Below are 15471 nucleotides of genomic sequence, written 5' to 3'. Positions count from 1 at the left end.
AGAGGGGCTAAGTAACTCACCCAAGGTTTCTCAGCCATGGAGTTAGAATTCAGTCAGGCAGTCTGGTTTCAGAGACTATGCTTTTCAACCACTATACTGTATTGCCTCAACTAAGTAAACCTACCAAACTAACATTACCAGTTATAAAAAAGAGATAATAGTGATACTTATTAAATTAAGACAGTTATTTAAACTGCATATTCACATTTTCCCTAAGAATTACAAAAATTGTATATCAAGCTTTAAAATTATGTTTATGGGGAAAATTTCAACAACACATAAAATTCCTAAAATATTTTACCTACTTGTATTTCATTTTAAAAATAGATTTTATTTTTTAGAACAGTTTTAGATTACAGAAAAATTGAGATAATAATACAAAGTTCCCATATAGTCCATACACTGTATTAACATCTTACATCTCTTAGAGTTATAGAGCCAGTGTTTGATAACCAGTAATAATGATGCATTATTATTAACTAGTGTCTATATTCAGATTTCCATAGATTTCCTCTAATACTCTTTATTATCTTCCAGGATCCTATCATATTACATTTAATTGTTTCTCCTTAGGTCTTCCTTGGCTGTAAGCTTCTCAAACTTTCCTCATTTTTATTTTTATTTTTATTTTTATTTATTTATTTATTTTTTTGAGACGGAGTCTTGCTCTGTGCCCCAGGCTGGAGTGCAGTGGCGCGATCTCGGCTCACTGCAAGCTCCGCCTCCCAGGTTCACGCCATTCTCCTGCCTCAGCCTCCCGAGTAGCTGGGACTACAGGCGCCCGCCACCTCGCCCGGCTAATTTTCTTGTATTTTTAGTAGAGACGGGGTTTCACCGTGTTAGCCAGGATGGTCTCGATCTCCTGACCTCGTGATCCGCCCGTCTCGGCCTCCCAAAGTGCTGGGATTACAGGCTTGAGCCACCGCGCCCGGCCCCTCATTTTTATTTTAAGGAATACTGATTAGGTGTTCTGTAGGATGGCCCTTGATTAGAATTTGCCTGACATTTTTCTCCTCATTAGACCGGGGTTATGGGATATTGGGAGGAAGATTACAGATGTAAAGTGTTGTTTTCATCACTTTATATCAAGGATATTTACCTTGAACATGATTTGTCACTGTTGATGTTGACCTTGGTCACCTGTCTTCAGTAGTGTTTGTCAAGTTTCTCCACTGTCAAGTTACTCTTTTTGTCCTCTTTTCCATACTACACTCTTTGGAAGAAGTTAGTCCACATAGGTCATATGTAAGAGAGTTATGTTTCACCTTCTTGAGAGCAAAGTATTTGCACACATTTTTTACAGTTCTTTTACACTAGAGATTTGTTTCTTTTCCCCTGTTTACTAATGTATTCAGTCATTTATGTCAGTATGGACTCATGAACATTTGTTATGTACTTTAGGTTATAATCCAATATTACTTTATTTGTTGCTCACATAGTTCCAGCTTTGGCTATTGGAAACTTTCAATTGGTTCCTGTGCACCTTTGACATGCCCTCCTCACTGTAGGGTGTTTTTTGTTGTTTGTTTTAGTTTTTTTTTTTTTTAAGTTCTTCCTTCCTTTCTGGCATTACAAGATGCTTGTTACTTATCTTGAACATTTCTACCCCGGTCCTAGAATCAGCTATTTCTCTAAGGAGACCTGGTTGCTTTCATTGGAGAATAGTATTAGAAACCAAGATCTGGGTGCTAGGTGTGCTTGTTGCTACTGTCATTTCTTTTAGGCCCTCTCAACTAACAAAGAAATATATATATATATATTTTTTTACATATAGATATTTATATAGACATACATATTTTATGTGTACATTTTCATGAATATATTTATACATGCATACATATGTGCACATACATTTGTATGTATATATGTACATATGTGTATATATGTTTAAATATATACACATAAATATTTCTATATGTAGTCATACAGAAATGTGTATAAAAGATATAAATATGTATAAAAATATATACTTATATAAATAATATAGATGACTTGATACAGAAATATGTGTATATACATACATGGGTCATAATGAGTATGACCCATCACAGTATTCAGTATTACATTGAATGAAATAATATCCTTTTGTTTTTAATAGTGCCTAGCACATAGTAAGTGCTTAATAGATATTAACTCTTATTAAAAACCAATGCTGTGTAAGTTTACAGAAAGGAAAATTATATAAGAGTACCGTACTTAAAGTAGTTGTCTTGTCAGACTTTTGAGGATTACTTCAGGGGTTAAAGGTAGGGTGATTATACTTTCTGATTTACTTGGGATGAAGATCGTAGAATGTGATTGTTGTGCTAGCATGACTGTGAGTAGCATCCCCCTTTCCACTAGCAAAAGTATTTTGGTTTGAATGATAAATTATATAGTCATCTTATTTAAGGGGTAATAAAACTGCATCTCTCTGACCTAGAATGATGTAAATGAGTGGAGTAGGCTGGGAGAAAATGAATGGGCACTGAGAAGAAACTCATCTATCTAAGTGAGCAGCACTGCTCTGTTCCAGCTACTGTGGCCGAGGAGGAATGTGGCCCTGAGTGTAAAAGATTTTGATTTTTCAGGAGTAGGCAAAATCTAGAATTTGTGTAATGATCCCTCAATTTTTCATCATTGGCAACTAATTCAGTTTTTCTAAAAAGCACAAAAACTCATTAAAGGTCTGTACATTTTATCATAGGTAAATTATATCATAATTTTAAAAATGTGTAGGTTAGATGATGATCTTTATATACCTGAGTTACTGGATATGTTAAATAAATATATGATAGTAAAAGTATAAGACAAGGAAAACTTACGTTATAAAGTTGTCTCAAGGGAAGTCTGGAGCACATATTAAAACTGAGAAAACTGAAAAATGTAGTACTTAAATTGACCATAACTGTGAGAGCCTTTGAAATCCTTAATGAATTAAAATGACTTAAGGATTTTCTGAAGGCTTTTTAAATTGTATGTAATTGCAACAGTGAAGATAGAAATGAACGTATAGTAGGCAAAAATTGTGTAACCAAGGCTTCTACTTGAAATGTGCTTCAGGTGATGTTTTGTAGTTTAGATTTGTGGAACTTTGCTCTGGAAATAAATTATTTTTTTTTCTTTTTAAAGACTGTTTTAAAGAAGTTATTCATATACGTCTAGAGGAACTGCTCCGTGTTTTAAAGTCTATAATGAATAAACATCAGAACCTCAATTCTGTTGATCTTCAAAATGCTGCAGAAATGCTCACTGCAAAAGTGAAAGGTAAGGAAGATATAGTCAAAGTGGGTTGCTGTGGGCAAAAAGGAGCCAAGTGATATATTTTAGTTTATAATGAATATATAGCCAATTCCTCTCATTGCATTTGTATGATGTATGTCAATAAGGAGTTAATATATACTTTGATACTGAAATATTCCCACTAAGTCACACCTAAAGCTTTCTTCTTTTTAAAAACTAACTTTATTTAGCAGCAAATACTTTAAAAAGACTAACTGAAACCGAACAATTGATGTTTAAAATTTGAGTTTTTTATGAATGAGTGCATGCTCTTTCGAGGTGATTAGTGTACAAGAAGTCTTTGTTATGTGAGGACAATTGGTGTTGGAGAGTGGTAATCTCTAGTGACTACTTAAAAGAGGGAATCAAATGCAGAAAAAGAAGGCTTAATTGGGACCTTATTTTAAAATGTGAAAATGAAATCAAAATTATAAAATAAGTTTATCATATATATGTATGGGTGTGTGTGTATCTATAGCATATAGATGCTAAAACTTAGCATGAAGAGTTGGACCATTATCCTCTGATGAAATGACTTGCCACTCAAAATTGTGAAAATTATTCTGGGTTGCGGTATATAAAAGAAAGATTGAGAACGAAGTGAGTATTTGAGAAGAAATGAGACAGGAGGCAGGGAAATTAATTAGGAGATTGTTAGGAATAATGGGCTAGATGAGGGTTGAAGCTGAGGGCTTAAGCTGGGTGTGGTAGTGGTCAAATGCGATTTGTTATATAAGAGGGAATGAATGTCAGTTTGACAGAACGACACAGGTTGAATGTTAGTGGTTATGGAGAAGTTCGGTGTTGAAGATGTGGACTTGGGAATTGTTGATGTATAGGTAGTGGAAAAGGATGACATCAAATGAGTATGCAGAGTAAGTAGAGGACTGATGTGAGATCCCAGGGAGAGAGAGAAGATATAGAGGAATTGGAGAAACACCTAACAGGTAGGGAGTTGGACCTACAAGGAGGTGACATGGAATTTTAAAAGTGCAGGGTTTTAAGAAGTTATTATCAGTGTTAAATGCCACCGATAAGGTAAATGGATTCAAAGTAATAAAACTACAAAAAGTGACCTTTAGGTAGCAGTGATGTAGCAGTCAGAGACAGACAAGGTAACAGCAATCCTGTGACCAATTCTGTGATAGAGGTATGCCTAGGCACCATGGGAGCACAGAGTGAGGAACTCACTCTAGGCTGAATGAGGAAAGGAAACTCTCCTTTTGGGGAAAGGGATTGCCTGTCCTGAGTCAAAGGTCAAGTAGGCATTAACTGGACTGGGCTGAGTGGGAATGGGGCTGCGATACAAGAACTCTGGGTGAGAAGAACACGATGAGATTGGTGAACAGGATCATATTCGGAGAGGCTAAAGGGCATGCGTCAACGGATGAAGCAGGAAAAAAAAAAAAAACCTTGTCTACAAAATATAGTTCACATACTTAAGGAAACCACCCCACCCAGCACTTTTTGACATAGATTTATCATGTTTGTGTGGTTTCCTTTTTTCTGTATTTCAAACACTGAAAAAAATGTAGATGATTTTAAATGGGAAATATGAATAGCTTCTTCTGTCCTGACTTTCAAAAATGTGCTTAGTAACCAAATTTGTTTCTAAATAGATTGTTTACAAGTACCATTTCACTTTACTTAGATAGGGAAATTTGCGTCTATAGATAGTAAAATTTCCATGCTTGGAAATAGCAACCTAGTTCAATTGTTGTCAGTAGCTATTGTGTGCGGTCAGGATGTCCTGGGGAAGGAGTGCGCCTGTGTATAGTTGGTGTCCACATTCCAGAAACAAACTTGAAGAGAGTGCTGTCTCAGATACCTTGAAGATCTTTTTGTCTTTGAGGAAAAGTAATTTTCTGAATATTATTTTCCACTATTACTATCTTTACACTTGGGATTATTGTTACTCTTTTACTTCTGTGCTGGATGACATTTAAAAGGGGAAGATTATTTTGTTGTTGGGAAACTTCCTCTGTTTCAGTAGGACTCCATGAGACTAGAACACTTTAAATAATTGTGTTTTCTTTGTGTTAAATTTGTATGGTTTATAATAAAACTTCTTTCCCTGCCCCAACTCTTATTTTGAGGCCATTTAAAAATATCATTGATACTCCAATTGAAAAATATTCAGCGACTTGAATAATTGAGGTCAAATCAACTTAATTAATTATTTCATTTAATGGCAATTTAGTTTTCAAAACCTGGAAAGGCAGAGAGTAGGTAGAAACCATTTTGAATATCTGTTCAGTGCCAGCCAGTCTAAGTGCTTTAAAAACCTATAAATGTACAGTAGTAGCTATTTCAGAAAGGAAAAGTTTTTGGGACAGAAAGCTGTCTGGAATATGGGGATCCTTTATATTAGTTAAGGTTTCAGTCTTTTTGTTTGTTTAAGAGATGGCATCTCACTCTGTTGCCCAGGCTGTAGTGCAGTAGCATGTTCATAGCTCACTGTAACCTTAAACTCCTGAACGCAAGCAATCCTCTCACCTCAGCATCTCAGTTAGCTGGGACTACAGATGTGAGCTGTCACTCTCCTATCTGATTTTTAAATTTCTAAAATTTTTCACAGGGACAGGGTCTTGCTATGTTGCCCAGGCTGATCCTGAACTCCTGGCCTCAAGCAATCCTCCCACCTTGGCCTCTAAAATTCTGGGATTACAGGCATGAGTCCCCACACGGGGTTCATCATTGAGTGTTTTTTTTGAGACAGTGTCTCACTCTGTTACACAGGCTGGAGTGCAGAGTCATGATCTCAGCTCACTGCAGCCTCCGCCTCCTGGGTTCAAGCAATTCTCCTGCCTCCGCCTCCCGAGTAGCTGGGATTACAGATATGTGCCATCACACCCGGCTCATTTTTGTATTTTTAGTAGAGATGAGGTTTTACCATGTTGGCCAGGCAAGTCTCAAACTCTTGACCTCAGGTGATCCGCCTGCCCTGGCCATCGAAAGTGCTGGGATTATAGGCATGAGCCACCTCGCCTGGCCCCATCGTTTAATTTTAACTCTGTGTATGTTTAAAAAACAGCAGTGACTTAGGTATATGATTAACTTTAAGACCTTAAGTATGAAATGCATTTTTTCAAATCTACCAAACAATAGAAAAAAATACAGAATAACTTTAGAATCAGGGATGTGGAATCGTATTTGTATTACCACAGGTTTGAATGCATGAAGTGTGTCTGCTTCCTCTGTATAAGTGAGAAAAAGGAATCTTTACCCATATTTTTTATTTTAAATGTGGAGTTTACCTTCTAATAACTTTTAAAAGAAAAATCTTTAGTTTTTTTCCCATTCATTCTAGTAGTGATTTGCGTTTCCTGTGTGTCCTCTTGTTTCCAAGCAGGAAATTAAGTCTGACAAAATATTTGCAATATGGTAAGAGAGATACAGCCTGTTTTTAAAGGAGATAAAGGTATCTTCAGAACTCAGTAATTTATTATGTACTATTTGTTTTCATTATTTTCAGTTATTTTGGTCAATCTTATTTCTAATATAAATGAAAGTAACCCTTAATTTAGGTTTTTTATGTTCTGCATTTTACTCTATATTTAAAAATTGGTAAACAAAAAAGAAAAATAAGTCTTAATTATGCCTTCAAGATTGTAGAAGCCTTATACTTCTGTTTTGAAAACTTGATTTTATTAATAGGCAGTTCACACGGAATGCAAATGGTATAAAAGGGTATTGAATGATGAAGTTTTTTTGTTGCCTTTGACCGTTAGTCACTCATTCCTTTACCTAGATAAGCGACAGCCTTTATTGGTCTCTTGTGTGTTTTTTCAGAGATATACATATACAAGCACATACACGGATGTGTTCTCTTTTTTAACGTCCTTTTTACACAGATGGTAGCGTTCTGCTCCTTGTTCGTTGTCCTGGTTACCTGCACGGAAAGGGTTTCCTCATTCTTTTGTTACTATTTGTTTTTTCAAAGCTGTATGGTAATCCCTTATATTGATGTACTATAATTTATTTAACCAGTTAACTACTGATGGATGTTTGGATCATTTCCAGTTTTTTTTCTATTACAAACAATGCTTCAATAGTCATGCAAATTCCTAGATGAATAATTGCTGAATCAGCAAGCATGTGTGTTTATATTTTTTGATATTACCAGATACCCTCAGTATAGGTTCTGCCCTTCTGATAGCAGTGCTGAAGAGGCTGATTTCCTGTACCTTTGCCAACAGACCTGGTTACAAAGCTCTGTTATCCAGTGTGATAGTGAAAAGTGGTATCAGTCTAGGTTTGATTTGCATTTCCCTCATTTTGAGTGCAATTGAATATCTTTTCATTTGTTTCAATACCATGTTTACATCCTTTTATGTTAATTGACCTTTTGTCTGTTTTTCTTTTGCGGGTAGGTCTTCTTTTATTATTGATTTATAGAAACTCTGTGTAAGTAAAATTAGCCTTTAGTCTTTGATTAATGTTGAAAATTTTTTTTACTTGATTTTTCTCTTTTATTTTTGCATTAACATTTTTCAGTGTTTTTTATGGTTTCTGGGTTTTAAGTATCAGGAAAGACTTCTCTGCTCTGAGATTATAATAGAATTCTTGAATGTTTTTTCTTCTGATGTTTCATGGTTTCATTTGTTGAAGTTAAGTCTTCAGAAACATTGTAAAGTATCTAAGCGTCTGGTAAGTTTTAGCAGGTAATTCATCTTTTCGCCACTAATTTGAGGTGTCATCTTTATCATAAATACACTACATTCTCACATATATCTGTTTCTGGACCTTATTCTGTTTCATTGATTTGTTCAGTTGTATGCCCAGACCATTCTGTTTTTATTGTAGTTTTTGTGACATTTTAATATATGGTAGGGATAACTTGTTTAGAATTTTATTTTTTCCATGAAGATTTTTGAATTGGCTGTTTGGTTCCAAAAAATACCTACTTTTTAAAAATTTATAGATTAAATTAAGGAAAATATACATACTTAGTATTTCTATCCAAGAATATAATATGTACTTTATTTCTTCAAGTTGTCTTTTGTGTTCCTCAGAAGCAACTTAAAGTTTTCATTAGGTAGGTCTTGTAGCTTTTTTGTTTTTTTCCCTGTGTATTTTATTCTTCCCCCCTCCGCCTTTTCATGCTTTTCTTCCATTGTATCTTTTAATTGATGGTTTTTGAACTGTGGGCTCTGACTCATGACATCAAGTTAGTGGATTGTGACCAGCATTTTTTAAAAATGAAAGAGAATAGAAAAGAAAAATCAGAAGCAACACTTATTATATAAAACTTATGTGTCAGAAATGTTATAGGTGTTATATAACTGATTATTATTATTATATGTGTATAGAATACTCAGTCATGATGCAATATGTATTTTTTCCCAAGGTTGTGGTAAAAAAACATTTGAAAGTTGCTGCTCTGATAGGTTGTATGAATGAAAGCTATTCATGTGATTTCTTGAAGAGATACTAAATGTGTCTTAGGGCTTTGTATTGTGATTTAATAGGGAACTCAAGGGAGGCAATTATTTAAACCTTAAGCAACATTTTAATGAGCTTTTGAAGAACTATTAATAGAGGGGATGGAGTGGAGACAGAGACACCAGTCAGGTTGCTAAATAGTTCAGACTAGAGGTAAAACATGGGCTTTTAAATTAAATCAGTGGCAAATGGGGATGGAAAGGAGGAAAAAATATTTTAGAGGCATTTTTGAAAGTGAAGCTAATAAGCTAAGGATTGTATGGAAAATAGCAGGTGGAAAGTAGGAGAAAAAATATATCAGCCTATTAGAAATGCAAATTGAGCTCGGAGGTTAAAACTAGACAGGTAGTTTAGGAATTTGTTCCCTCAAAGGTATGGAAGTGGATGAGATTCTGTAGGGATAGTGTATATAAAGAAAGAACTATAGAGGCTAAGTAGAGAAAGCTCTATGAAGTACAGATTGTCTACAGATGGATATTGAACAGAGGAAGAGAGCTTGTGTTTACTGAATCCAAGCACTGTACTCTGGGTGCTTCACACTTGTTTTCTCAGTCATTCCTCTCAATAATATGCTGTTTTGCTTATGAGGAAATTGAAGTTAGGTAATGTATCCAGACTAACACATAAAGTAGTAGAAACCAGATTTAAACTCAGGGCTGAAACTCCAAAGCCTTGTATTACTTTTATATCACCTCTCATTTTGCAGATATGGAAACTGAGGCATAGAGAGAAGTTTGTCCAAGTTTTGCATATATATTAAGTGGTAGTGTTGTTGAAACTTGCAAAAAGGTTTAGTAGCTTGAAGACTTATAAGAAAAAAGACCTCTAATTTTGACTGATAGGAGGTTATTGTTGACAGTGTTTTATGTTATTATATGATAATAATAGCTAACATTTTTGAACATCTTCTATGTAACAGGCTCTGTTCTAAGTTCATTTAATCTTCACAACAGTTCTTGAAGTATGTAATTATCCCCATTTTATAAATTAGGAAACTGAGTTACAGAGGGGTGAAGTTATGTAACATTGTAAGAGAGAGAGTTAGGATTTAACTTAGGCAGACTGACTTCAGAGCCCATCCTCTTTACCAGGGGCTGGCAAACAGGCTGGTGGGCCAAATCTGGCCAGCTGCCTGTTTTTGTAAATAAAGCTTTATTGGAACACAGTTAGTCTTATTCATTTATGTATCATCTATGGCCCCTTTCAACAGAATTGAGTAGTTGCAACAGACTGTATGGCCTGAAAAATGTAAAATATTTACTACCTGGTCCTTTATAGAAAAAGTTTTCCAGTCTCTGATAACCATTAAAGTGGGTGTAAAGCCAAATCTTGAATGTAATGTTAACTTGGGAAGAAAGGCAATATAGGCCATGGCATGGCCTATTTATAGCAGCTTAGTAGTGAAGAAACGGTAAAGGGATTGAATGGTAACTTTAAGGAGAAATATGGTAAAATGAACATTTTTTTCACATAGGAAAGATTTGAGTATGTTAGTAGCATAAGAAAAAACGTCAGTTGAATAGGAGATAATGAAGCTGTGAGGGAGGAGTAAGGTTGGTATAGGGTTTTGGGGAATGTAGGAAAGAGTAGGAATATTTATTATTGGAAAGGAGCCAAAGACTTTTCTTTGAAACACTGAGCAGGAGCAAAAAAGATAATTATGTTAGATATTAGAAATATAGGGTTATTTTGAAGTCAGACAAAGGCATTAGGAATAGGAATTTTCATTAGGTGGCTATAACTTCACTCAAGTAGGGATGAAGATAAGATGGTTCAAATGTTGAATTGATTCAATAATTATTCTTTTCACTACTCAACGGTTGTTACAATTATTATTTTTTAATCTCCCCGTCATGTTTATAGTGTGATAAAAAAAATATAAGAAAGTAAGAATAATTATACAATTTTGGATAGTGTTATAAACTATTTTTTTAGCAGGTTAAAGTTAGGGAATACAAGTAGGATTTACATTGTTGATGGTATTATGTTATAAATTACTATTTAAAGTCTACTTTACAATGTATTTTTATAAACAGCTTTATTGAGGTATGATTGTATAATAAACAATGGTACCATTTGAAAATTCTGACATATGCATCATACTCCTGTGAAATTGTTATCATTCTACCTGTATCTCCTGGTCCCCCCTTTCACGAATTTTGATATGTTGTTTTTTCATTTTTATTCTGCAAAATCCCTTTTTTAAATTTTTTGAGATGGAATCTTGCCCTGTCACCCAGGCTGGTGTGCAGTGGTGTGATTTCGGCCCACTGCAGTCTCCTGCCTCAGCCTCCTGAGTAGCTGGGATTGATTACAGGAGTGTGTCACCACCCCCAGCTAATTTTGTACTTTTAATAGAGATGGGATTTCGCCATATTGGCCAGGCTGGTCTCGAACTCCTTACCTCAGGTGATCCTCCTGCCTTGGCCTCCCAAAGTGCTGGATCAGAATACTTTTTAATTTCCTTTTTTCTTCTTTGACACCTGGGTTATTTAAAAGCGTGTTATTTAGTTTCTAAATATTTGGAGATTTTCCGGAGATTCTTCTGTGGCTTCTAATTTAATTTCATGTTATCACAAAAAATATTTTGCCTCATTTGAATCCTTTTAAACTCATCAAGACTTGTTTTATGGCCTGTAATATAGTCTATCTTGGTATTTCAGTGTGCATTTGAAAAGAACATGTTAGGTAGGGTGTCATATAAATGTCTTGTCAAGGTGGTAGATAGTGTTGTTCTAATCATCCCTATGCTTACTTATTTTCCATCTACGTGTTCTGTCAGTTATTGCAAAGGGTTATTGAAATCACCAGTTATAACTGTGAATTTATGTGTTTTTCGTTGTGTTTTTTAAAGTATTTTCAAACTCTGTTTATTAGGTACATAAATATATGGAGTTATGTCCTTTTTTTGTTTTTTGGAGACAGAGCCTTGCTCTGTTGCCCAGGCTGGAGCACAGTGATGTGATTTCAGCTCACTGCAACCTCTGCCTCCTGGGTTCAAGCGATTCTAATGCCTCAGCCTCCCCAGTAGCTGGGATTACAGGCATGTACCACCATTGCCTGGCTAATTTTTTGTATTTTTAGTAGAGATGGGGTTTCGCCATGTTGCCCAGGCTGGTCTTGAACTTTTGAGCTCAGACAGTCTGCCCACTTCTGCCTCCCAAAGTGCTGGGATTACAGGCATGAGCCACCGCGCCTGGCTGTTATGTCCTTTTGATGAATCGACTCTTTCATAATTCTAAGTGACTCTTTTTATCCCTGGTAATGCCCTTTGTATAGAAATCTTTTTTTTTTTTTTAAATAAGAAACAGTTTTGGTCTGTCAGCTAGGCTGGAGTGCAGTGGTGCAATTATAACTAATGTCAGTCTTGAACTCTTGGCTGCAAGTGATCCTCCTGCCGTGGCCTCCCAAAGCCCTGGGATTATAGGCATGAGCCACTGTACCTAGCCTATTTCTTATGTTTTATCTGAGTGTGTTTTAGTTGTTTCAGGTAGAAGTATAATCTGTTTCTCTATCTTGGTCAGAGTGAAGTCAGAATATTTTTTAAATGCCCATTATTTAAGAACCATATTTGCAATGGTAACTTTTTCTTTTTGTTTGTATCAGTGATATTTCGAAGAATCTGATGAAGGTTATGGATCTTAGCCTCCCGCCTGCCAATTTACAGAGGCTTATTATACTTATAAAATTTTAGTTGCAATTTCGTGGAATTTATAGGCTTGAAGTTTAATTCACTCCTACCTAGGAATTCTTGCTTTCCAACTCTCATTGCGTATTAGAATTACATGAGAGAGCTTGCGACAAAATATATTCTTCACCACATACCTATGAAATCTGAATCTTTCATTAGTGGGACCCAAACTTTGTTTTTATTAACAAAACTCCCCAGGGAATTCTAATGTGCAGCCAAGATTAAAAACGACTCTGTTTTAAAGCAGAGGATGACTACTACTTCAAAAGATTTCTCTTCCTTCCTTTTATTGGCAAGAATACTAGGGAGGAGCTATATAGGGAACCAGTTACTCTTTATACCCAGTCAAAGTAGCACCGGTTACTTTAAAAAAATTGCCAATTCCACCTTCAGACTTTGTCTTGGTAAACTGTGTTTGCGCTTTTAACAAGAGTGCATACAGAAGTTAAAATAAGAAATCTTTTTCGGTTGTGTTTCATAATTTGCTTTAACAAAATGCAAAATATTAGGATATCGCTATTGTAAACAAAAGGCAGCTGTATGTCAACATGGACCTCAGAGCCCAAGAGCTTGTTATAAGAAATAAGGCTGTAAGTAAATAGGAATTTTAATTTTCCAAATCACTGGGTTTTTTTTTTTTTTTAATGTGATATGCTTTGTTACAGGTTTTATGTTGTATCAAGTATATGTATGTGTGTATATATATATATGACTTTATTGGTAATTCATTCTAAAAAATGTACCTCATATTGCCTTCAGTGAGCTACAATGTGTTTGGCTGATTTTAAAATGCCAGAAAGCAGTAAGGAAGAGAAAATAGCACAGAACACTCTTAATAATTGAGAGGTGTGGTATAACATGGACTCTGTGACTCCAGCACTGATTGATTTCACATGGCGTCAGTTTTTAGATGTGTCAAATTATGTAATCTATGGAGTAGTTAGTTTGGAATGCTGCTTTTATGCAAGCTGATTCTTTTATATGAATTTCATAATGAAGAATTTGAACATCATGTCCATTTTGTATGTTAGGCTTTTCAATTTCTGAATCTTCTAATGCTCTTGAACTAATGATGAAGTTTTAAAGGATTAAATGATTCTGTATAAATCTAGTTTAAAGCATGTTTTTCCTTATTGTAACCAACTTTTCCTTACAGCTGTGAACTTCACAGAAGTTAATGAAGAAAACAAAAACGATGTCTTCCAGGAAGTGTTTTCTTCTATTGAAACTTTGGCATTTACCTTTGGAAATATGTAAGTAGAGGACTGTCATTTAAAGCAGCTGGGCCTAGGTGTCTTAGTGAGAGTGTGTTGCATTATCCAGTAAGATACATGGGAAATGAAGTATTAAATGGTATTAAATATCACAACTTTGGAAAAACGACCTTCTGTATGGCCTTATTACTATATTTGAAGGTTTTTTTTTTTTTTTTTTTTTTTTTTTGAGACGGAGTCTCACTCTGTCGCCCAGGCTGGAGTGCAGTGGCGCGATCTCGGCTCACTGCAAGCTCCGCCTCCCGGGTTCACGCCATTCTCCTGCCTCAGCCTCCTGAGGAGCTGGGACTACAGGCGCCCACCACCGCGCCCGGCTAATTTTTTGTATTTTTAGTAGAGACGGGGTTTCACCGTGGTCTCGATCTCCTGACCTTGTGATCCGCCCGCCTCGGCCTCCCCAAAGTGCTGGGATTACAGGCGTGAGCCACCGTGCCCGGCATTTGAAGGTATTTTTATAGCTATTTAGAAGCAACATCTATTTGCAAGTGACTGTGGTTTATGTGAACAGATTCCTAGGGATTTATTTCTAAGGTTCTTATTTTTAAAAAATTATTTTAGATAACATGTTGAATGTAAACCGTGTCACAAAGAAGTGTAATGACTTGTCTTTCTTTTTTTAACCTCCCTGGATAGCCTTACAAACTTCCTTATGGGAGATGTAGGCAATGATTCATTATTGCGACTGCCTGTTTCTCGAGAAACTAAGGTAAGCTAAGTTTGTGTGAAAGCAAAGTCTTTAATGTTTTTAACCTCATATTTCAACTATTGCCTAATCTTAGGCCGGGGGTAGTGGCTCATACCTGTAATCCCAGCACTTTGGGAGGCCGAGGTGGGCGGATCACCTGAGGTCAGCAGTTTGAGACCAGCCTGGCCAACATAGTGAAGCCCCGTCTTTACTAATAATACAAAAAATAGCCAGGCGTGGTAGAGGGCACCTGTAATCCCAGTTACTCGGGAGGCTGAGGCAGGAGAATTGCTTGAACCCAGGAGGCAGAGGTTGCAGTGAGCTGAGATCACACCACTGCAGTCCAGCCTAGGTGACAGAGTGAGACTCTGTCTCCAAAAAAAAAAAAGCAAAATTGCTATGAAATAACAGAATATGAGGAATGTATGGATAATATTTCTTTAAAGGTTTATGGTAGTAATATTTTTAATTGACTAAACTTTTCTGCTGAATGCAAGCAAAATACGTAAAAAAAAACTGCATCAGGGACCTGTGTTGATCATTTTCTGTTAAGGAAGAGCAAATCCAAAAAGAATTTCAACAGATATTTGGGACCAGGTATAGTGACTCATGCCTATAGTCCCAGCACATTAAGAGGCCAAGGTGGGAGGATCATTTGAAGCTAGGAGTTCAAGACCATCCTGGTTAACATAATTGAGACCCTGTTCCTACAAAAAATTAGCCAGGTGTGGTGGCACACACTTATAGTCTCAGCACTTTAAGAGGTCATGGTGGGAGGATCACTTGAGGCCAGGAGTTCAGGACCGGCCTAGTTAACATGATTGAGGCCCTGTCCCTGCAAAAAATTAGCCAGATGTGGTGGCACAAGTCTGTAGTCCCAGCTACTTGAAAGGGAAGCTGTGGGGGGGTTCACTTGAACCCAGGAGTTCAAGGCTGCAGTGAGCTGTGATTGTGTCATTGCTCTTTAGCCAGTGAGACTCTGTCTCTAAAAAAACACAAAGAAACAAAAACAAAAACAAAAATCCCAAATATGTGGAAATTTGCCAAGGACTTACATTATTATAAAAACTTCACGTCCTTCCTAAAATTATATAAAATAAAAATGACTATCTAAG

General features: G+C 36.0%; 1 protein-coding gene across 3 annotated transcripts in view; it reads left to right on the top strand.

The window, feature by feature from the left end:
- ARHGAP29 (Rho GTPase activating protein 29) overlaps positions 1-15471 on the top strand; it is a 65058-nt gene that overhangs the window by 14917 nt on the left and 34670 nt on the right. For all 3 annotated transcript variants that reach the window (XM_050777795.1, XM_050777894.1, XM_050777932.1), the window contains 3 exons: positions 3112-3246; positions 13554-13650; positions 14305-14377. In XM_050777795.1, the coding sequence (XP_050633752.1) occupies positions 3112-3246; positions 13554-13650; positions 14305-14377 (305 nt within the window). The remainder of the gene's footprint in view (positions 1-3111; positions 3247-13553; positions 13651-14304; positions 14378-15471) is intronic.

The sequence above is a fragment of the Macaca thibetana genome, chromosome 1, assembly GCF_024542745.1.
Source record: "Macaca thibetana thibetana isolate TM-01 chromosome 1, ASM2454274v1, whole genome shotgun sequence".
Taxonomy (NCBI): Eukaryota; Metazoa; Chordata; class Mammalia; order Primates; family Cercopithecidae; genus Macaca; species Macaca thibetana.
This window is presented reverse-complemented; position numbering and strand designations above follow the sequence as displayed.